This window comes from Delphinapterus leucas, chromosome 3 (assembly GCF_059928025.1).
Source record: "Delphinapterus leucas isolate spDelLeu-1000000601 "Yukka" chromosome 3, BTC_Dleu_Yukka2, whole genome shotgun sequence".
In the NCBI taxonomy this organism is placed as follows: Eukaryota; Metazoa; Chordata; class Mammalia; order Artiodactyla; family Monodontidae; genus Delphinapterus; species Delphinapterus leucas.
In genome coordinates this window covers 37,557,328-37,580,360 of record NC_143131.1, presented here as the reverse complement: position 1 = coordinate 37,580,360, position 23,033 = coordinate 37,557,328, and the positions used below count along the sequence as shown (strand labels likewise).

The 23,033-nt window shown below is 42.6% G+C and overlaps 1 protein-coding gene across 1 annotated transcript; it reads left to right on the top strand.

Annotated features, from left to right (window-relative positions):
• Positions 1 to 5,907: 5,907 nt before the first annotated feature.
• CCL28 (C-C motif chemokine ligand 28) lies at positions 5,908 to 16,874 on the top strand. Its single transcript, XM_089908560.1, has 3 exons — positions 5,908 to 5,976; positions 10,103 to 10,257; positions 15,966 to 16,874. The coding sequence occupies exons 1-3, from the start codon at positions 5,908 to 5,910 to the stop codon at positions 16,156 to 16,158; spliced, it is 417 nt and encodes a 138-aa protein (XP_089764686.1). The 3' UTR covers positions 16,159 to 16,874.
• Positions 16,875 to 23,033: the final 6,159 nt, after the last annotated feature.

The following is a 23,033-nucleotide window of genomic DNA, read 5'->3' as shown; positions in this document are numbered from 1 at the left end:
TGAGAAATATATTTTGGTCATGTGAATGACCTATATTTTGGTTGTCTGAATGTCCAAATATAAATATTTCTTATAAATCACAGAGCACAATCTACATACTGCTTTATTTTTTGTTCCACTTAATCAGAGGTAACAGCATATCTGTACAACACATATAGTCATTTCTTAAAAGTTTGCATCATTCATCTTAACAGACAACAAACTTCTTGGAACATTAAAGTTTCATTCATTCATTATCAATTAAGAGTCCTATCAAGAGACAGAAACCAGACAATAATTTGAACAGCAAAAGTTTAATACAACAAATTATCAACTATAACAAGAGATAGGCTAGAAAGAGGACACTAAAGCACACAGGAATAGCAGATTTTCCCAGGACAAAATAGAGTACTCAAGGAAGAGATACTGCACCCCTTCCCTGCCCAGCTGAGACCAAGACCTTGTTGGAGGGCACAGCCACGCTCACTGAATGGCAAAAAAAAATCACCAGGTCTGCCCTCCAGTTTGCAGGGGAAAGTTCTTCACAGGGAGGTGTCTCACTGGAGGGAGAGGGGGCCAAGGATGGGGCAGTCTGGCTCTTTAGTTGTGCAGCTGACAATATGTTTATTCTGTGGATGCCTCTGAAATGGATGCATTGGCAATCAAAAGCTTAATGTCAGGCACTTACATTACAATCAAAAAAGGTGGCTTTCAGGCACTTACACTACAAGGGCCCATCTTAATTTCACAGAATAGGCAATTAAGGGTGAATTTGAAGCTAAGGGGCAATACATTGACAATGGACACATTCCACAAACACTCAGACACCTGGATACCTACTATGGAGCTGGCATTGTGCTGTATATTGACCTCCAGATGATGTCTTTTTTGTTTCCATTTATTGTTTACTATTTGTCACTTCTGTTCTAAGCACTTAAATGTATAAACTCATACAAGCCTCACAACCCCATGAGGTAGGTGTATTACTATCTCCATATTGCAGATAAAGAAACTGGGACACAGAGTATTAAGTAACTCACCCAACATCAGCTAGTAAGTGGCAGAGCCAGGGCTTGAACCTGGTAGTCTGTCTCCACACACCTAATAACTGTGCAGTAATGCCTGTCAGCATGTCTCTATGGCAAAAAATTACCTAACCCCCTTCGAGACTACCCCCTGAGCACTCCAGTGTCCATGATGTAAGAAGTACTGGTGACCAAATCTGTTCAGATTAACTAAAGAAAAACCCTCATTCACTCTCCATTACACAAACATTATCTCAGGGCTTCAAGAAGTCTCTGGGAGAACTTTATTTGGGCACAGCAGTTTCATGCATCATATCTTCGTGACTCCTTCTTGCCTATATGGTGACCGCAGTGGACACCTTTGTCTGTAGGCATCCACAGTGTGATGTGGCTCCATTAAGGTGTGAAGTTCACTGGAAGGGGAAATGTGTCCCCAACCATATTTGGAACATTTCTTTAACTACTATCATTCTTTTTATAATTAAAAAAAATTTTTTTGTACCTATTGCCATTCTTAAGTTACACTTATGGACTTGAGATACTGACAGCAGCCAAGTGAATCTTTCTTATCATTTTTATCTTTATCCTGGGAATATTTCTCTAACAATGGCATGTACCTTTGCTCTGTTTCCTTTCTGCTGTGTTCCATAAAGTATTCTTGTAAGGCCAACTGGCCCGAGGCAGGGGAACACAATCAGATTCACAGGTTCCATCAGACCGAAACTCTCCGGACCACCCAGTCCAGAAACTGACCTGGAGACTTTCCGGACCACCCAGTTCCAGGAACTGACCTGGGGACTTTGAACCCGGCCCAGCCTTCCCGCCTTTCGAGGGGCGGGACTAACGGTCCCCCAGGATACCCGAAAAGACCACCAAATAAGGAATACCCTGCGCCCTCCCAGATTCACCACACCCCTTTCCCTTCTTCCCCTATAAAATCTTGCCCAACCCTCGCCCGGGTGCAACTTCTCTGGCCCCTTTCTCTCGGACCAGTGAACCTCGCCCGGGAGCGCTCCCTAATAAAGCTCACTTGAAGCTTTCCTCTGTTTCGCGGTGCTGTTTGTTAAGATCCGACCTTACAATTCTTTGTACTGGTGCTTTTCAAACTGCATTTCTAATAAGCCCCCAAGGGACAACCATACTGCAGCTCTGGGAACCATACTTAGCCATCCATCTAAGGAAGAGAGGAAACTGGGTCACCTCTGTACATTAACAGAATCCTTTCCTTAAAACCCAGAATCTAATCTTTATATCCAAATTTGATGTGCAGTGTTTTAGTGCTGGTCTTAAAAGGTCTTGAGTCGGGAAATCTTTAAAGCCTTCTAGTTACTGACTAAAACTGGATCAGACATAAAATCAAATCAGGGACAGACATTCCCATTAACCATCCAACTCTGACACTTAATACTGGAAACAATGATGACAACCCCAAACCAACAGAATCAACGGCAATAACACTATAATAAGAAAAGATAATGCTTTTAATGATACTAATAACATCATCTTTAAAATATTAAATATAATATTATATAAAATTATATAATATTTAATTATATAAAATTAAATATAATGGACAAATGATTCATCATACTGAATTGACCCCTAATTACTTGAGGGTGGGGGGATGGTATGTTTCTGAAAAGCACTGTGTAATTTTAGGACACTTGGGACATAAGACCTTGATCAAAAAAATGATAATCTTATTTTTAAAAAAAGGAAAAATATTTAATATTTAAAAGCCTTAAAACAAGATAAAAGGAGACATGATATAAGACTACAACAGAGTTTAGATCAGCTTAAGAGACATTCAGCACTAATGCCAGGCACTGTGCTATGTGGTATGGGTATAAAGATATGCTGAGGGAGTTCACAGTCAAAAGACAGTCGTGTAAACGCTTAATTTTATATATGGTAAAGACAGAAAAGCACAGGGCGTTGTGAGACCTCAGATCCATGTGGGGGAAGAGCAAGACTGGGAAAACGGAGGCAACTGGGAGGGTCAGTTGGCCAGGAGCAAACTGATGAGGTTTGGAATTTGGGCAGTGGTAACAGGGACGAAAAGGGGGAGACAAATCTGAGAAATGTCCAGGGAGTAAAATTTACAGGTGTTTGTGACTGGCTGTGGAGTGCAGGAGGATGGAATGACATACGGGTTTCTGGCTTGGGTAACTGTAAACGATGGTTAAATGAGATGAGAAAATGAAAAGGAGTAAGTTTAAAGTGGCAGGAGATAACGTCCTCAGTTGGATACAGAGGAAAGACTGTATTAGGGGAATGACGAATTTAGTGTCTTGAAAATCAGGGATATGGAAAATTTCTAGGACGGAAAGGGTAAAAATGTCACATGCAGCAAGGAGGTCTTCTAAGATATTAGGAAATTGCTAGGGTAGGGACTCTGAGTTCAGGTACAGTGACTCACTAATTTTTGTATACTTAGTGCCTGGAACAATGACTGACACAAGGCAGGCGCTCAATAAACGCTGCTGAATTGTACTGATGTGGCAATTACCTTCATTAGTAAAATAATACTTGATTCAAACTCAAAAAGGTTTGTATGAGATATTGTTGCTCTTCTCCCAGGGAAGTTTTTTCTTGACCTAACCAAGCCTAAATTTTCATTAAAAAAACTTTTGAAGGAAATGTATTAAACTTATCAATCCAACCGAAGGGGAAAAAAAGCAAAGAAAAAAGATGACTGAAAATACAAAATAAGATGGATAAATAAATTTAACCAAAAGTTTAGTGTCATGCTATTAATATCAGAAAAACAGAATTTACGCAAAAGTCTGTAATAGCACTAGAGGAATCTTAGGGAAGGATAAGTACAATCAATTCACCAAGAAGGTTCACCCAAGGCTGAGAATAGGGTGGGGAAGTGATGTGACCGAGGTGAGTCGTGCAAGGGCAGGGTCGAATTTTGTTTTTATTTAAAATTGCAGTATTTCATTCATCACATATGTCTTTGTATTAATTCTTATTTTAAAAAATGCTGCATTAAAATGTGACTGTCTTCGTTACTGAGTTTTTTGGCGCCCCTTTAAATTTGGCAACCGAGGCTAGTGCTTCTACTCCAATCCCGGCTGCATACCGGAAGGGTACTTGTACGCGTTTGAAAATATAACCCCCAAGCGATGCATTGTAAAAGCTGACAGACTGGCAAGGAAAAAAAAAAAATCTGACATAATCTCAACAACAGTGTAAGATTTCTTACCTATGTGCATCAGAAACGGATAGATCAAGCACCCAAAACACTAACGAAGGTAGGAAAGACGTGCCCAGCGCAACTGACTTTGCCCCACAGCTCCAGGAAGGACAGCCCGCGGTAGGCCAGGCTGGCCCTGCGCGCCCCGGCCAGGCTCTCCCGCCCCGCCAGAGCGCGTCCTCAGGAGCCTCCGGGCAGAGGCAGGACTCGCGCTTCCGCTCGGGGAGGTCCGGGCGACGGGCGCAGGTGTCAGCTGTTTCAGGGTCGCGGCCGGGGAGGCTCGCGCTGGTTGACGTCCGTGGGCGCGTGAGCAGCCCAGCCACCACGCCGATCGCGTGATGTTACCCTCCCGGAGGCGCACTCCTTATACTTGCCCCCTTCTCCGCTCCCGCGCCCTCCCTGCGCCGCACGCACCAAACACCCGCTGAGCGAAAAGCAGGCCCACCTTGCCTGTGGCGCCCAGCAGGTTGCACAGGTGCAGAGACCGGAAAAGCGGCGGGACGTGGCCCAGACAAGCGACGACAAGCACCACCCGCTGCCCGCAGCTGTCGCCCCGCACTCCTCCTCCTCCTCCTCCCCTTCTTTGGGCCGGGGCTTCGGCTTCAGCACCTAGTTTCCCGATCCACGGCCGCCTTGCCTACAGATAGGTGTAGCGCGACAGCCGTAAAGCGCCGCAGCGTCGTGCTGGTGTCTTTTTCCCATCTTCGTTTTAGTTTCCTCTGATTTTCCTTTTCTAGGGTCGCGAGTTGAACCTTTTATTTTATCGTGTTTGTGTTTTAAATAAATGCACTTAGGCTAAATTTAGCTGTATCCTACCTGTTATAATAAATAGCACCTCCGCTGTTTTCCAGAATAAATGTTTCGTGATTTCACTTTTAACGAATGAGTTCAATACATTTTTTTAGTTTCTAAGAAAATGATTTTTGTAAATTTATAAATATATTTTATTTATTATTTAGACCCAGATTTTTAAACGGTTACTTTGCACAGGAACTGCCTCTTCAAACACTGTATACTAAAAAAGAACTCAACTGTAGATACGGTAAGATAGTGCTGTGATGTAGGGAAGGAAAAAAAATTTTTTCCTTCTACCCTTCTAGGTTCTGTACTAGGACCCCTGTAACAAAAGACAGATTAACAAGAGAAAAGCATACAAATTTATTTAATGGGTGCCTTTGAGGCAGGAGATAGATGGGCCCCAAGCTAGGCATTTACAACTGGCCTCCCGTTTACATTTCTTGGGGTAGGAAAAAAGTGGGCTTCAGGCAGGACCCTTACAACTAGCCTCCTGTTTGCATTTCCTGAGACAGGAGTTAGATGGGCTCCAGGTTAGACATTTAAAATCAGCCTCCTGTTTACTCTCCAAAATGGAAGCTATAACAGGGACAGGGTAAATAGCCAAGCTTTGTCTCTTGTGGATGCCTTAAGATAACAGTTATGGCAAGAACAAAGAGGGGCAAAACCTTGTTTGAGTAAAGGATCAAGGGATCTCCGTTCCCCCCCTCCTTGGGGCAAGGGAGACACTAAACATGCAAAGAAAGTCTCCTTGGGGGTCAAAAGTCAGGGAACAACGCCAGGCCATGATGAGTCTTGCTTCCCCCCCCACCCAATCCTTTGTGTGGAGATCCATCTTAGCTGAGAAGTGCGTGCGCACCTACGGGGAGGGTCCTGAGACAAATTAGCCTAGGGGGACAAAGCAAGATGATTGGCCAGAAGGGAGACAAGGACCCAGAAAACTGGCCCCTCATAAAGGATTTAAACTTCCCAAAGGTGCGACTCTCTCTCTCGGAGTTTGCCTGTGCGCCTGTGTGTCTTTCCACATGTACTGTCCTTTTCCAAAAAACTTTTTACATTTCTCTTTACCTTCTGCCTCCTCGCTTGAATTCTTTCCTGACAAGGCAGGCAAGAACTGGGGGTTTAGGCCCTAGCCGCTGGCTTCTGTGGTTTAGCAGTTAGGACTCCCGGTCAGGGAACTAAGATCTTGCTTCCAACTACTGCTCACTGCTGCTTGTTACAAGCTGCTGCTTACTGCTGCGTGCGTCCGAAATCACCTTCACAAGGAAATGAAGACCCAAAGAAGCAGTCTGAGTTACTGAAATGGAGCAGGACCCTATGGTCCTTCCCCCCACCCCCCATGTCCTCAGCCTGCCTTTTATCTGTGGAAAAAATTGAGCCAAAGAATAAGTTTCATCAGAGAAGTGAGAAAATGCAGAAACAGGAAAACAGTCAAAGGAGACCAAATTATAATAGTTTAGTCATTAAGCAAAATCAAGGACTTTTAGTTTCTCCTTAAGGTCCATAGACAATATTCTGAGCCATATCCGGTGAGCTGTACATAAGCTGCCACAGTTCCAAGAACTGGCCTCGCAAGAAATGGGAACAAACCAATCCCGGAACTGAAGATTAACTGTACCTAAAACAATCGATATGACGCTGGTCAGACCACCGATGACTGTCAGAGCTTCTGCACCACGTAGCCCCCTCCCTCTGTCTATAAAAACTCTTGCCCCCTGATTGTCAGGGGGGGAGTCGGCCTTTGGACAGGAGTCTGCCCTCCATACCCTGCCCCCACCCCGGTTTCCGGCATCCAAAATAAAGTAAACTTTCCTTTCCACCAACCTCGCCTCTTTATTGGCTTTTGAGCGGCAAGCAGCTGGACCTGGGTTCGGTAACATTACGACTTATATATTAAGTTGGACAAAGAGTGGTAATTGTGAAAACGTGAGAAGACAAAGGAACTTGGGCTAAAGTAGTTAACCATGGAAAAGTGACTAGGAACATAAGGCTTAGTTTAACAAGGTTCGTTTGTGGTTCGTTTGTGCAGATTTTCCTTGGCTTCAGCTTCCTGTGGGGTGGAGATACCATCTCACTTCACCCAGAAGGTGGGGTGGTACCACCCTCTGCTGCTAAAAATTTCTTTCTTCCCCAGGTGTTGGGAGAGTACCTTTTACGTGGAAGTTTTCTCTCTTGCTTTTAGGAAGGTCAGAGTACCATTTCTGCATCTGTTGGTTTTTTAAGTGGCTTTAACTTAAAATAATCAACATGCCAGAGTGGCATATTTTGGGGTGGCGTGTTCCGAACTCTTTCAGTGACAAAACATTAGAAATTGTAGATGAAATGTACAATTTCTTAGAAAGCTAAGATATCAAAATTGACTGGAGAAGTTACAGAAAATCTAAATAAACATGTAACTACTAAGGAAGTTAAGTCAGAATTGAACATCTTTTCTTCAGACAGACAGTAGACCTAAATGGTTTTAGAGGTTTTACCAAACATTGGAGGGACAGGTAATCCTTGTCTTACACAAACTTTTTCAAATAATAGAAAAACAGAGAAAGCTACCCAATGCATTGTTGAGATTAATATAACGTTAACACTCAGAACATTCAAGGATGATATCGGGGATAAAAGTATGGAGTAATCTTTTTTATAAACATAGATGCAAAAATATAAAAATGCAAAAATAAAAATATGTTTTTATATTTATATTTATCATCGAAATCAGAGGAAGTTCCTGGTGGTTCTTTCAAAATGGAAATATTGATAGGAAGCTGCTCTAGAAAACCTCTAGGGGGCGATGTTATCTAAAAGACTCTTACCTTTGCCCTAATCCAAACCACCCTGTTAAGATTCTTCATTGCTTAACTCCTTGTGCACGCTTCAGAGGATTCCATCTTTCTTGGCCTTTTACATTTCCAGCTGCCTCACTAGGGCACCAGTCACATCTGTGAACATATGATAAATGCTGGCCTGACTCTTGCCTTTCGATAGTTAATCTGTCTTAGGTTAAGTGATCTCCAGGTGAGCCCAGCCTACCTTTATATCTGAGAAATATAATTCAGTTTATTAAGTACATATAGGTCCTGAGTGCTTTCCTGGCTTAAAACTGTGCTTTGAATTGATGTCAGCACTCCGAAAACTCAAATTCTTAAGCACATAGGTTTGCCTATGATTCTTAATTCCCACAATGCTTCTGAAAGTCCATTTCATATTTTATAGTTGCCTGGGTTACAACTAATAACAGAAGTATGTGTAGTAGTAACTCTTCATCTTTCTACCCCCAAGGTCCAGCATAGTGATTCACTGTAAAAGAGCTCGTAGACATAAATATAGATAGTATTTCATTTATAAGAATTCACATAGTAATTCTTATATAGTAAGATGGGTGAATGAATGAATGGTTACATGAATAAACCCAAAACCTTGTTTGGGATAGTAAAGCAGTTTGACTTGGAGAATAGGAAGCACAGCGTAGCTAAAGAAAGAAACAATTAGTTTAAGGAAATCAATGCATTAATAAATGTGAGGACAATCAGTGTCCTTCTCCCATCGTACTTTTTAAAACATTGAAATAAGGAATTCCCTGGTGGTCCAGTGGTTAGGACTTGGCGCTTTGCTGCTGTGGGCCTAGGTTCAAAGCTCAGCACGCCCCCACCCTCCAAAAACAGCATATAATTCGGGAAGTTCCCTGGTGGCCTAGTGGTTAGGATTCCGGGCTTTCACTGTCGTGGCCCCGGGTTCAATCCTTGGTCAGGGAACTGAGATCCCTCAAGCTGCGGGATGCGGCTAAAAAAACCCAAAAAAACCAAAGACAAACAAAAAAAGGGGTACAATTCAGTGATTTTTAATATATTCACAGAATTGTACAACCATTACCACTGTCTAATTTCAGCCTGTTTCATCAACCCAAAAAGAGACCCTGCACCTATTAGCAGTCATGTCCCATTCCCTCCTACTCCCACCCCTGGCAACCACTAATCTCCTTTCTGTCTTTATGGATTTGCCTATTCTGAACATTTCATATAAATGGGATCATACAATATGTGGCTTTTTGAATCTGGCGTCTTTCACTTATAATCTCTCCTTGTCCCAAGAGCAGGGACCTCTATGGCTTAGAGCTGACACCACTGAGGGGTTTTACTCATTTCTTTTAACCTCTAATTCAGGGGCTAACTTCTGTCTGTTATTATGAGACTGCCACCTGCAGCCACTGTTGACTATAATTTCTAATTTTTAAAAAAAAAATGTATTACCCACTTGGAAGAATGGGGAGCATAGAATACTGTATGTGGCACGTAGGAATTTGCAGATACACATTTTAGTAGGAGATTAGGTTTCCTTGCATATTTGTGTTGCCCTTTTCTCCTTATAGCTGGGTAACATAAGCTCCTCCTAACCTGACTTCCTGCCCCGGTCACTCCTCCCTTATATTATCCCCACTTGCTCATCACTGCAAGACAAATTTTCCTAAAACCCTTCTCCTTTCTCAAATATTTAATGGACTCCATTTCATAAAAGATAAACCTCCTTAGACTGACATTCAATGGGGTGTGACCTCAGTCTATGCTTTGAACATACCTCCCATTAGTCAGCTTCCCAGCCGCTCAGTTCACACCAAGTGGTCTATTTTTCTCTATTCTCTAAATATGCCCTGGGCTTTCCTATCTCAGAACTCTTGACCATGCACTTCCTTTGGCCTGGACAAGTTTTCTCCATTTTTCTCCACCCATCCAAGTCCTTAAAGATTCAGTTAAGAACTTCCCTGGTGGGTCCATTTCAAACCTGCTCCAGGGACCCATGTGGTTGCTCCCTTCGGAGCTCACGGGACACTTTGTCAACCTCACCTCTGAGGTTGCAAGTACGGTTGCAACCCCAGTAACATCATCTAAAGCTGTTTCTCAACTCTTGCCTTGTTTTGTGTCTTTGCTTGTGCTTAGTTTTATCTCCCCGCCCCCAATACAGTGTAAGTTCTGTAGGGTAGAGACGTGTCCTGCCCTGGAGTCTGCATGTACAAAGCCCCCAGTAAGTGTTTGCCTCTTGCTTCAGTGGGTTAACATTCTGTTTCTCTAGAGTCTTCAAGATAAGAGCCAGGCCAGTGTTTGGTAAACTGTGAGAGTTCACATTTCTTTCTTCTCCTCTTTTAGCCATACTTCCCATTGCCTCCAGCTGCTGCACTGAGGTTTCACATCATATTTCCAGAAGGCTTCTGGAAAGAGTGACTACATGTAGCATTCAGAGAGCTGACGGGGATTGTGACTTGGCTGCTGTCATGTGAGTGTTCTTGGGCAGGGAGGTCTAGACCTGCTGAGTGGTTGTTTCTTGTCTAGTGAACAATAGGTTGGGGAGACTTTGCCTGATACGCAGCATACAAATAATTATTTGAACAAGGGAGGGGAGGGTGGCGTGAATGCGCACTCTCTCTGTGCCAGGATGTCCAGAGGCACATGCTAACCCTCCGTTCCCTGCACTGCACTGCTGTGTTGAGAGGGAAATGCCTTTAGTCACCAGACAGTGTGCACGACTTTCCTCAGCCAAACAAGGGACATTCTGAGTGAAAACAAAAGCAAAAGCAAAAATAAAAACAGAAGGTGACTCTATTCAATTTCATGGCTTTAACTATAATTTTTCCCTGCAAGTAATGGGCTGCTATCATTTTTCCTCTCTGAATTCAACAGAAGTGTATGTAAGATTCAAACAGAAGCATGGAGGTGTCCATACCTGTCACAAGTGCTACATGCAATCAAGTTCAAATGCCCTTCTTTGCTTTTGATTCTGGGCTATTGCTCTCACCCCTCCTACCTCCACCCATGGCTCAGCTATTCAAAACTCTGGACTTACATATGTACTCAACGTCTCCACATAGACTTTAGAATCGGAAATGCATTGGTACTTAGCAAATCTGGGTTCTAACAATAATGCTGTGAGGAAGGCATAAATCATATCCATGTCACACAGGAGAACGCTGTCACTGAGCAGATGACATAGCTCACCTGGTGACAGATAGCTAGTGAACAGCAGAAATGGGATGAGAACCCAGGTCTCTTCATTCAGAACACTATATTCCAAGGTCTCTCAGAACAACGGTGGGACTACCCATAAAATGTTCTCCCAAACTCCAAAGCATTTGGCACCTTTAAATCATAACAAGGGCACATTAGGCATCTCCCAGGAGTGCTGGTTTTAATACCACTTGTGGCTCCAGGTGACACAAATAAGCCCAATGCTGATGCCTGGGTTCCTGAGTCACTGGGGAACCTCTTCATTAATTGAATGAATTCAACAAATATATATTGATTAGCCATTATGTACCAAGTACCTTTCTATGTGCAAAGATACAGCAGTAACAAAACAGACTCTGCCCTCCTGCAGTCCCCAGGAGACTCTATCCAACTGGGTCCTGCAGACCATTCTCTGAGATTTAAGATACATTTTCCCCCCTTTCAAAGGAATCCATCCATTACTCATCCTTGAGAAACACTTCTCCAAGAAAAGATTCTCAGAAGTTCAGAGGAAGAGTTTGTAAGCTGTCCATGGATAGACTTTCTTCAGGTCAGGGGGCTGTGAATTCCCTGAAATTTGTGGGTATGAATGTGTGAGCATTTTCTTAGGGAGAGGGTCCATAGAATTCACAAGCTCCTCAAAAGGATCTCATATCCAACAAAGTTTAAATATCACACTTGGGGTTACATGTACGGAGGAAAACAATTCCTGACCCAAACTTTTAATAAGCACAGGTGTCTGTGGGGGAGAAGCGAGAGGACCGGAAATTCTCTCAGTGTCTCCTCAGATCACGCCCCTCACTGGCACTGTCAGCTCAGGAGGGTTAGTCGGCAGGAACCAGTGACTCCCATAGCAATCCGGGGAATACTAACTGACAAGCTCCCTTCTGAGGGGATGCTTCACGTTCCCAGTGGGCTTGAAAAGCTCCCATAGTATATGCCTGGCCAAGATCCCATCAGTTTTTATTTAATCTGAATAAATAGTGCTGGTAATAGTTGCAGAGTGAAAATTCATAGGCAGTTCACGGATAGGCAATGCTCTGGAAAATTGGAAACACCTGGGTATTTGTGTCAGCCCTACCTAGCTGAAGTAAATCTGCCTGAGGCTGCTCTCAGAAATGCTAGATTCTCAGCTTTCAATTCCCTCCACCTCACTGGCATATGTCACCTCAGACTAAAAAAGCCTTCAGAACTTGTAAGGGCTCCCGTGGGACTCCCAGAAAGCCACAGAGAAAGAACCAGAGGAGGTGTCTGTGTGTATATGAGTAAGAGATAGATGCTGGGGACTCTCAGGGGACACTATTCTCAGAATTTTCAGAGAAGTTTCTTTGGATTAAGCAGGTGTGAGATAGAGATCTAAAAGGTATAGGTACAGGGACTTCCCTGGTGGTCCAGTGGGTAAGACTCCATGCTCCCAATGCAGGGGCCCTGGGTTTGATCCCTGGTCGGGGAAATAGATTCCCCACGCCAGAGCTAAGAAGCCTGCATGCCGCACTAAAAAGTATGCATGCCTCAACTAAAGATCCCACATGCCGCAACTAAAGATCCCACATGCCGCAACTAAGACCCAGTGCAGCCAAAATAAATAAATAAATGAATAAAATAATAAATAAATATTAAAAAATAAAAGGTATAGGTACAGAAATATTGCAAATCCTCACTTCGATAAGGGAAAATATGATCAAAAACATGATTCTTCATTTTAAAAAGGACTCAATTTTAATTAAAGGGAAACTCTGAAGCCAATCACTTGGATCTAAAAATACTTCATCCAAGTACAAGTTTTTAAATTGGCCCCTCTGTGCTGATAAGACAGCTGAAAAATATAGAGTAGTTATGACTTAGTCTCAAATAAGATGAAATTGGACTATGTAGTATTTTGTAATCATAAATTACAGGTCATCTCTGTTGTGTTTTCTGATTCAACATAAATAAATAAATGTTCTCTTGTTTTCAAATTGTTTTACTACAGATCATGTTTTTACTTATCCAAAATGTAGTCCCTTAACCTTGACTGTGTATAAAGACATTAAGGTTTGAGACAAGTGTTTTAGATGTAGAAAATATTGCAAGCGTTGAAAATACAATTCCCAAAAAGCATGTATCAATATTATTAATCACAATTAACTAATATAAATTAACTTACATTGAACTCACTAGATTTATTTCCTTGTCCTTTCTGCCTAGAAATAGGTCCTTTGTTTCACACCCTTTAAACAATCACTGGAATATTTGATGTCTGAGACAGCAGTTTGTTTAAAATTTCTCTACAGTGATTTCATTAAAGAGCTTCTAGCTCTTTCTAAACATAAACACAAGGCAAAGTTGTATATCTTGAGCAGAGCACTGCGTTTTTTTGTTTCTGTTTTTGTTTTCATCTTTTGGCCATGGCGTGCAGCATGTGGGATCTTATTTCCCAGACCAGGGATTGAACCCTTGACCCCTGCAGTGGAAGCGCAGAGTCTTAACCACTGGACCGCCAGGGAAGTCCCTGAGTTTTCTTGAATCATATAGACATTATCCGTTGGGAAGAAAATTTGTAGTTATTGAATAAAGATATTTGGGGATCTTTAGTACCTTTTCAAAAGTGGTGTTGAAGGGCTGTTGTGCTTAGAGGAATAGGTAAAGAAATAAAGTTTAGGGATCAATTATAGGTATAATCTATGGCAGGGCCACCCCTTTAAATCCACTGGACTGTCGCTAGCTACTCTCTTATGGGTAAAAAAAAAAAAAAATCAAGGGATCAGCCTAATGGTTTCTTAGAGTCAAACCTCTTCACCTAGAAATTTACAACTGGGTGGGTCAGTGCCATCAGAATATTGTGGAGTTGGGGGAAGGGGAGGGAGTGTGAAATAGGCTACCTCCTTGCCCCACATGACCTCATCTCTTTTTATCCTGATGGAGACACATGGGATACAAGTGGAAGTTTAAGCAGTCTTTAAATTTTAGGGTTTTAAAACATCAGAGCATCTTGGATTTTGGAGCTGTGCTCTGGCAGTTGACTTTTTTTTTTTTTTCGGTACCTGGGCCTCTCACTGTTGTGGCCTCTCCCGTTGCGGAGCACAGGCTCCGGACGCGCAGGCTCAGCGGCCATGGCTCACGGGCCCAGACGCTCCGCGGCATGTGGGATCTCCCCGGACCGGGGCACGAACCCGTGTCCCCTGCATCGGCAGGCGGACTCTCAACCACTGCGCCACCAGGGAAGCCCTAGCTGCTGATTTTTCCCTTTGTATTACACTGAGAGGTTGCGGCCCCAATGCGTACGCCTTTGAAAAGGGGCCCACATGGCAGGTGTTGCCTGTTTTCCTGTGGCTGTCTTCCTCCCTGGATCCTCTGTCTGTATTCCCCCATCCAGGGCTCTCCTGCAGCCCCAGAGCCAATGCCCCTCCCTGAGGCTCCCCCAGGAATAGTGGCGTTGCGTCCTAGTTCTCTCCTGTGTAACCAATGGGCTTATCTGGGTGTCGGTGGAGTCTTTCTCCACTGGATGTCTGCTCAGGTTCTTGCTGACACCACAGGGAGAGGAGAGAATTTAGTCCTTTGGAAAGGGTAGGAGCTTCAGCTCTTTCTTGTTTGTTGTTTTTTCCTCCACATTAATGCTGTAGCCACGTTTTCTCCTATAATAGCTTAAGGCAAACCAACTGGCCATAGTGAGAAGTAGCTTCTCTTTTGAAGACCTCTCAATCTACTACACTTAGAGAATGTGTTGTCCTCCTATTAAGATGCCTCACTTCTTTCAAATTAACAATCCCACATGCTGGCTTTATTATGCTCAAGTGCATTCAAGCCTTTCCCAACCTTTTCTCCCATTTTAGGAGTCCCCACATTAGCTGATGGGTCCTCTTGGACTGCTGGAGAAATGGCAGCCTGCTCTCTATCACGGTTTTTCCCCCCATAGAAAAGGGTAGGGGGTTTCAATTTATCCAGATACAGAAATATTGTATATGTAGAGCCAGCAGGATCTGCAACATTTCATAAAAAGCTGGATGGCATCTGATGGGGTATTAGAAGTCACAATATCTTTTGTAACAAGAAATTCTTCTAGTTACCAGAAATTGTGAATGGTGCTCTAGGAGTCTCCCACCCCAATGTCAACATTTCATACAGAAAAATGAAAACGAAAACAAATTCTGAGACATGGTATAGATCTATATTATATTAAAATGTTAATAAATGTCTAGTACATTTTAGTTGATTGTTTTGTTGAAACAAAACCAGATTGTCCTTATTTTGAACAATTTTCGCTTCATATCTACAACTAATTACTGGATTCCTGCTCTGAACAAGGCCTTTTCAAGACACTTCCAAACTATTCCTCCTTCAAGGCTCCACAGAAAAAGGAGAGAGTCTGAGACAAGTACTCAGATAAAAGGTGGAGTAAACTAAGTGTCAGAAGAGAGGTAACAAGCACCACGGAGATTCAAAGGAAAAAAGAGGGCATTTAGCTGAGAGGATCTAGAAAAACCTTAAGGAGGAGGATGTGTTTAAGATGGGCAGTGAGGAAGGAATTGGTTTTGTTGGGTGCTTGGGGTCAGGAAAGAGAATTGTTTTCACATGGTTTCTCTCCTTCCCTCCCCTCCCCCTCCCCTCCCCTCCCCCTCCCCTCCCCTCCCCCTCCCCTCCCCTCCCCTCCCCCTCCCCTCCCCTCCCCCTTCCCCTCCCCTCCCCTCCCCCTCCCCCTCCCCTCCCCTCCCCCTCCCCCTCCCCCTCCCCTCCCCCTCCCCCTCCCCCTCCCCTCCCCTCCCCCTCCCCCTCCCCCTCCCCCTCCAGTTCCTTCTCCTTCTCCTTTTAGTATTTTCTGCAGGTGTTTGAGGAACCACAGGCAGCACCATAGTAAGGACTCATCCTTGTGGTCCTCAGCTTTAGGATTCAGTCTATGTCCAAAGATACACTGTCCCAAAGTGGGAACTGCCTATAAGTTCACTAAGTTTTTACTGACTTGTATTTTCTATCAGTGATTTTTTTTTCTTCCCTTCTTGGCAGCCTTCACATCAAGCGCAGAAGAATCTGTGTCAGCCCGCACAATCACGTTGTTAAGCAGTGGATGAAAGAACAAGCAGCCAAGAAAGATGCTAAAGGCAACATTTGCCGTAAGAAGAAACACCACAGCAGGAGGAACAGTAAAGGGGCACATCAGGGGAGGCATCAAACACATGGCCATAAAACTCCTTATTAGAGAGAGTACAGATGAAGCTACACAGATGAGTCCTGAGTGAACTTGGCCACGGCTGGCTATAAATATATCATGTGAATGTTCCAACAGGGAACAGGGCAAAGCAAAATATATATTTTTAAAGGAACAATTATACAGATGCAAATGTAGCCAATAATATACTCAACTGAAAAGTGAAATGAAGAGAGAATGCTTACCTTCACATAACATTTTAAGCGCAGCATACAAATCGAATTTCTCCAAACTTTTTATTATGATGTTTTCCAAACCTACAGAGAAGTGGAAAGAATGGTACCGCGAACATCTGTATGCCTTTACCTAGATTAATCCTTGGTAATATTCTGCCACATTTGTTTTGTTTTCTCTCTTCTCTCCTTGTACATGTATATATAAAACATTATATACATAAAAATATAATTTTTTTTGCTGAACCGTTAACCATTTGAAAATGTTACAAACATCATGACATTTCATTCCTAAACTTTTTTTAGTGTTACAACTTGGCATCCCTCAAGAATAAAGACATTCTCTATATAATCGCATAATCAGCTTTATACCTAGCAACAATTTCATCATATATATGATATAATATATATGTTTAGATTCCACATTCAAATTTTTCCAACTATCTCCAGAGCATAGATTTTTTTCCAACCAGTTAATCAAGGTTCACATATTGCAATTGTTATATTTCTTTTTTTTTGGAATTTTTGAATTTTATTTATTTTTTTATACAGCAGGTTCTCATTAGTTATCCATTTTATACATATTAGTGTATATATGTCAATCCCAATCTCCCAATGCATCACAGCACCACCCCCCACCGCTTTCCCCCTTTGGTGTCCATACGTTTGTTTTCTACACCTGTGTCTCAATTTCTGCCCTGCAAACCGGTTCATTGTACCATTTTTCTAGGTTCCACATATATGCGTTAATATATGATATTTGTTTTTCTCTTTCTGACTTACTTCACTCTGTATGACAGTCTCTAGATCCACCCACATCTCTATATATTTCTTTAGTATCTTTTCATCTAAGAAAGTCCCTCTGCTTTTTTTCTTTCTTTCTTCCCATGGCATGAACTTTTAAAAAAAAAGAAGTGTAGGCCAGAACCTGATCTACATTCTGGGTTTGTCTGTTTCCTCAGGCTCATGTTCAGATTTAACATTTTTTGGTAAGAATGCTTCCTTTGTGAATTAGTATATTTCTTATTGCACCATTTAGAGTTCATGAACAGTGGAGTTCATTTTCTACATAGAAAACTTTTAGATGAATATCACCTTAAAACATGGACTAGTTTGAGTATCTGCTGTTGTTTGGACTGACAAATTTGGATGCTGAAAAAAACGCCTGCTTTGCTCTGGGGGCCATCTGCCTCCTAGAGTCAGTTCTTGGCGCTTGTAAGCAGTCCAGAGTTGGGTCCTGTGTGGGATGATTTTATGGTTTCCCAAACAAGGAGCCTACATTCTTTCATTCCTAACGCACCTTTCAAGGCTCTGCTGCTCTTTTGGCCTCCTTGCTCACAGAGGCTTCGCGATGTAGAGTAAGAGGTAGTTTTCATAAACAGCCACCAGATGGCAGGAGCACAGGGTCCACTGAGCCAAGTGTCAGGCGTCTGAGTCGCTGCCGGCCACTCTGGCACTGGTGTTGCCAGCATGACTTGGAGGTGTTAATGAAGCACACGGAGGTGCTGAACCTAATGTAGGTTAAAAATATCACCAAATGACCGATTGTCTAATACTCCTCATTGACACTAATTTAGCATGTGATTTATTTATTCTTACCATCAATCCTGCGAGTTTTGTATTGATGTTTCCACTTTATGGATGAGGAAACCAGAAGCTCATGGGGTAAAATGACTTGCTCAAAGGCACACAGTAAGTGGCAGAGACAGCCTTGTACCCAGGTCTCCAGACACTTCCTGTTCTCCCATCAGCCCCAGCAGTCGAGCCTAGAAGGAGTGGACATGGAAGTGGGGCAGAAGAGGAGGAATTCAGGTAAAGATCTGGGCATCAGGTACTCCACAAAGGGCCGGGGATGCCTGCTGACAGTTTTGCTTGGGTCTAGAATTAAGACATGTTGCTACTGGCGTTGGTGCTAATACTGGCAAAAAACGTCTTCATAGATTAGAACAGGCCCCAACATGATTTTATTGAGTTTTGCACTCTTAGGAAGTGAAGGAAACTGCACACTATTTATGGCCTTTGTTCTGCAAAATCTCCCTCACCAGCTGCTTCTTTTCAACTTAAAGACAGATTTTGTCAGAAAATGAGGCATGCTTCCACTCAACTCCATCATGCTTTTTAATATGCTAATATGATATAGCAGGTAATCCTGAGGAAAATAATTCCTAAACGTCTTAGTCCGTTCCAGCTGCAATAACAAAATCTAATACCGCAGATTGGGAGACTTACAAACAAACCTTTATTTCTCACAGTTCTGGAGGCTGGGAAGTCCAGGATCACAGTGTTGGCAGATTCGGTGTCTGGTGAGGGCTCTGTTCTGGGTTGGAGACTGCTGACTTCTCTCTGTGTCCTCACAAGGTGGAAAGGACTAGGGAGCTCTCTGGAACCTCTGTCTCAGGGCACTAACCCCATTCATGAGGGTTCTATGCTCATGACAAAAGCACCTCCTGGACCCCGTCTACTGATACCATCAACTTTTGGGGTTAAGATATCAACATACGAGTTTTAGGGGGACACAAACATTCAGACCATAGTGCTAAATACTCGTTTTGATATTGTAGTCCTATCATCCAATGTCATCAAATTGCAGGTTCTAAAAGCTGAAGAAAGTGACATTGAATTAAAAATAATTAATAAAATAAGATAATAATATGGGAGTAACTTAAAGTCAATCACAAGTTTTAAAATTAATTAATCAGGGCTTCCCTGGTGGCACAGTGGTTGGGGGTCCGCCTGCTGATGGGGGGGACACGGGTTCGTGCCCCGGTCCGGGGGGATCCCACATGCCGCGGAGCTGCTGGGCCCGTGAGCCATGGCTGCTGGGCCTGCGTGTCCAGAGCCTGTGCTCCGCATCGGGAGGGGGCCGCGTACCGCAATAAATAAATAAATAAATAAAATTAATTAATCATGACAGACAACATTAATGTAAAATAAAAACATTGGTCTCTAATCTTCTCAACCAACAACTTGAATTATTTTCAATTTTGTCTCCCTTCCAGTCCAGGTCCAGAATTCTACACAATTTTTTGTAGCTATAAGGACAGTAAGTTTTATGCGATATTTAAAAATTTTGATTTTACTGCAATGCAAATAAATGAAGCTTTGTATAAGGACCACATGCCTGGGAGAACAGCTTCTTAAAGAAATTCCATTTTACAGGCCATCACATGTGCTTATTAAAACATTACTGTGTCACCAATACTGCACTGTGAATATATCACCAAGGTTAACCCTCTAAGTTTTTTTTTTAGATTACATTTTTATTAAAATAATGCAAGTGTGTATTAAAATATAAAAGAAAAAGTGCAGCAGAATTTATCATGAAAAACAACAGCCTCTCACTCTGTCCTCCCTCTTCCCAGACTGCTTCTTTGAGGCACACTCTTAACCTTTTTAAAAGTTTTCCTTCTTCTGGAGGTGTAGGGGAGGAAAAAGTTTTTCTCCTCCTTCTTATTGTCCCTGGCTGGGTCTGCAAACTAAACTGACAAAGACAGATTAACAAGAGAAAACGTACACATTTATTTAATATACATTTTATGTGACATAGGAGCCTTCAAAGGGAAATGAAGACCCAAAGAAACAGACCTGAGTATTTTTATGCCGAGTTTGATGGTGAGTGGATAGTCATAGAGAAATGTGATAGGTCAAAGAATATGAAGGCAGTGTAGTCAACTGGGGGAAACTTAGAAAAGAATCCTAACAAACAGGTCTTGCTATGTCCCTTTGTCCTCAGAAATAAGGCTGCTCTTCTCCTCCATGTATAGGGAGAACACCTGTCACCTGAGGGTTTTATGACCTGTTTCAGGGAGGAAGGGTGGGGGAAGGTCAGAGTGACCTTCCTGCTTCTGCTGTTTTCTCAAACTCCTTCAGCCTAAAATATTCAATATTCAAGGTGCCGTATTTTGGGGTAGTGTGTACAGAACCCCATCAGTGGTTACCTCCATAATTTCAAGTGAAATGCTTAAAATATTATTTATTTGTTTATCAATTTTAGGCACTCTCTGTTGTCTCCTCATTACTTCCTATTTCCCTTCCCTTCTCCCTCCTCATCTTGATAGTTTTTCCTTATCTTTATAACTTACAATATACCCACCTTCCATTCATTAGTCTGTTAATCCTAGAATTTCAGTCTCCTCTTTATGTAAGATGTAGATAATACCCCATTCTCCTTTTCTTTTCCTCCTATCCTTCCATCTTGCATCTTGTGTCATATCAGCTATATTTTTACACTTATGTAACTATAATTCTGTACTATAATAATAATCATCTTTCATGCTTTTAGGCAGGGTCTCTCAACTCTAGCACTACTGACATCTTGGGCTGGGTAATTCTTTACTGTGAGGACTCTCCTATACCTATAGGTGGATTAGCAGTATCTCTGCCCCCTACCTACTACATGACATTCAGAATTGTCTCCATATATTGCCAAATATCTCCTAGGAGAGAGGAGTAAAATTACTCCCAACCCTAGTTGGGAATCACTAGTCTAGAATCTAAGGTAGGTTCTAAAATTGAAAACTATATTGCTGGAAATTTTCTAAAATGATCCCCAAAATTCCCTGCCCTGACACACACCTTCTCCCAAATGCTAATCTAGGTATTGCAGCAAAAATTTTTAAGGTCACAAATCAGTTGACCTTAAGATAGGGAGGGACTTCCCTGGGGGTCCAGTGTTTAAGACTCCACTCTCCCGGTGCAGGGAGCCCAGGTTCGATCCCTGGTCAGGGTACTAGATCCCATGTGCTGTAACTAAGACCCGGCGCAGCCAAATAAATAAATATTAAAAAAAAAAAAAGTTAGGGAGATTATCTGGGTGGGAATGACTTAATCACAGGAACCCTGTAAGTCTGGGTCTAGAGGTCAAAGACAGGGTAGTCAGAGAGTTTCAAAACATGAGAAGAATTCAACATGCCATACCTGGCTTTGAAAACAGGCGGGCCAAGTCCCAAGGAATGTGGATGGCCTGTAGTTGCTGAGAGAAGCCCCAGGCTGACAGATAGCAAAGAAACAGGTACCTCAGTCCCACAACTATAAGGAACCTCATTCAGCCAGGAACAAGAATGACCCTGCAGCAGATTCTCCTGCGGAGCCTCCAGAGGGAATGTAGTCCAGCCAATATCTTGAAGATTTGAAATCTAGAAGATTTCAGCCTTCTGAAACCCTAAGCAGAGAACCCAGTCACACCACGTCTGGACTTCTGGTGTACAGACAGTGAGCTAATAAATGGGTGTGGTTTTAAGTGGTTAAATTCATGGTACTTTGTTATGCAGCGATAGGAAATTAACACAACCAGTAAATGGCGCTTTTATTTACCATCCTGACTATGTAAGTATTGTTCGCTGCCAGGCCAAGTAGTGTGCTAGAGTTTAATACCCTTCTCTAACAATGAACTGTTACATATATGATTCACTATTCAGGCAGCTTGAGCCTAATGAAACATGACTACTTTCTACATTATTTGTGTGGTTTAGGTATTTTACTTCTTTCTCAGGAGTAGCCAGGTCTCCCTGTGAGCTCTGGGTTTTTATATTATCCATGAACAAATAGAAATCTGATGTGTTTCACAATTTACATAACCAATTTGATGCTCTTTTGACAATTGTAGCCATTTTCTTCTTATTATTTTATTTTTATAAAATCATGCTTTCCCTGGGGTAAATATAAGAGAACTCCAAGTTCATCCCATCCTACCCCCAATGCTGTGATTATGCTCTTCCTTATAACTCACTGACAGATAATTTGATCAATTGGTATATTGTAGTCTCTCCATCTTGTTGCCATTCTACCACTGCAGAAACTATTGAAAAAGTAGACATCTCCTTCTTTCATTCAGGGTTTAGCACATAGTAGGTACTCAGATAAATATTTACTGAGAGAACATTTGTAGGCAACTGACCTCTTGCTTGGCCAATTCCAATGAAAATAAGACACCACAGAAGAGTCCTGCATTCCTGTAATGATCAGCCTCTACTGAAGAGTGACAGGGATACTAAGGGTTAAATTCTGCAAGGTCCTGGCCTGGGAGAGTACACTAACTAAACCCAGGATGACTGGGCTCCATTGTCTCCAAGCTTTTCTTAATCTCAGAATTGTTATTTTTTTTTACCTCTTCCCTACATCTCTGACTCCAGCCTGTTCATAACATGGGCTTTATCTTCATTTCTGATTATCTTTCTCCCAGGGCACAGTCATCTGTATCAGGGAATTACAGAACTTTCTTTGCAGAGCAGGTAGGGCAGAAGAAACAGCTTCTGGTAGATTGACTTTGCTAAACCCAGATCACAGTGAAGGCAAATTGTACAATCTGCGAGAAAACCTAGGTTTAGGAAGAAGTGGGGTGATAGGGGTTTTGGGGATTATAAAGGGTGAAGAAAAGAGGTGACTCCCTGTTTGATTCTCAACTTTCAGAGTTACCCAGGACCCACCAAAATGGTTAAAATTAAAAAGACAGAGAGGGCTTCCCTGGTGGTGCAGTGGTTAAGAATTCGCCTGCCAATGCTGGAGACACGGGTTCGAGCCCTGGTCCGGGAAGATCCCACGTGCCGTGGAGCAACTAAGCCCGTGTGCCACGACCGCTGAGCCTGAGCACTAGAGCCTGCAAGCCACAGCTACTGAGCCCGTGTGCCACAACTACTGAGGCCCACATGCCTAGAGCCTGTGCTCTGCAACAAGAGAAGCCACCACAGTGAGAAG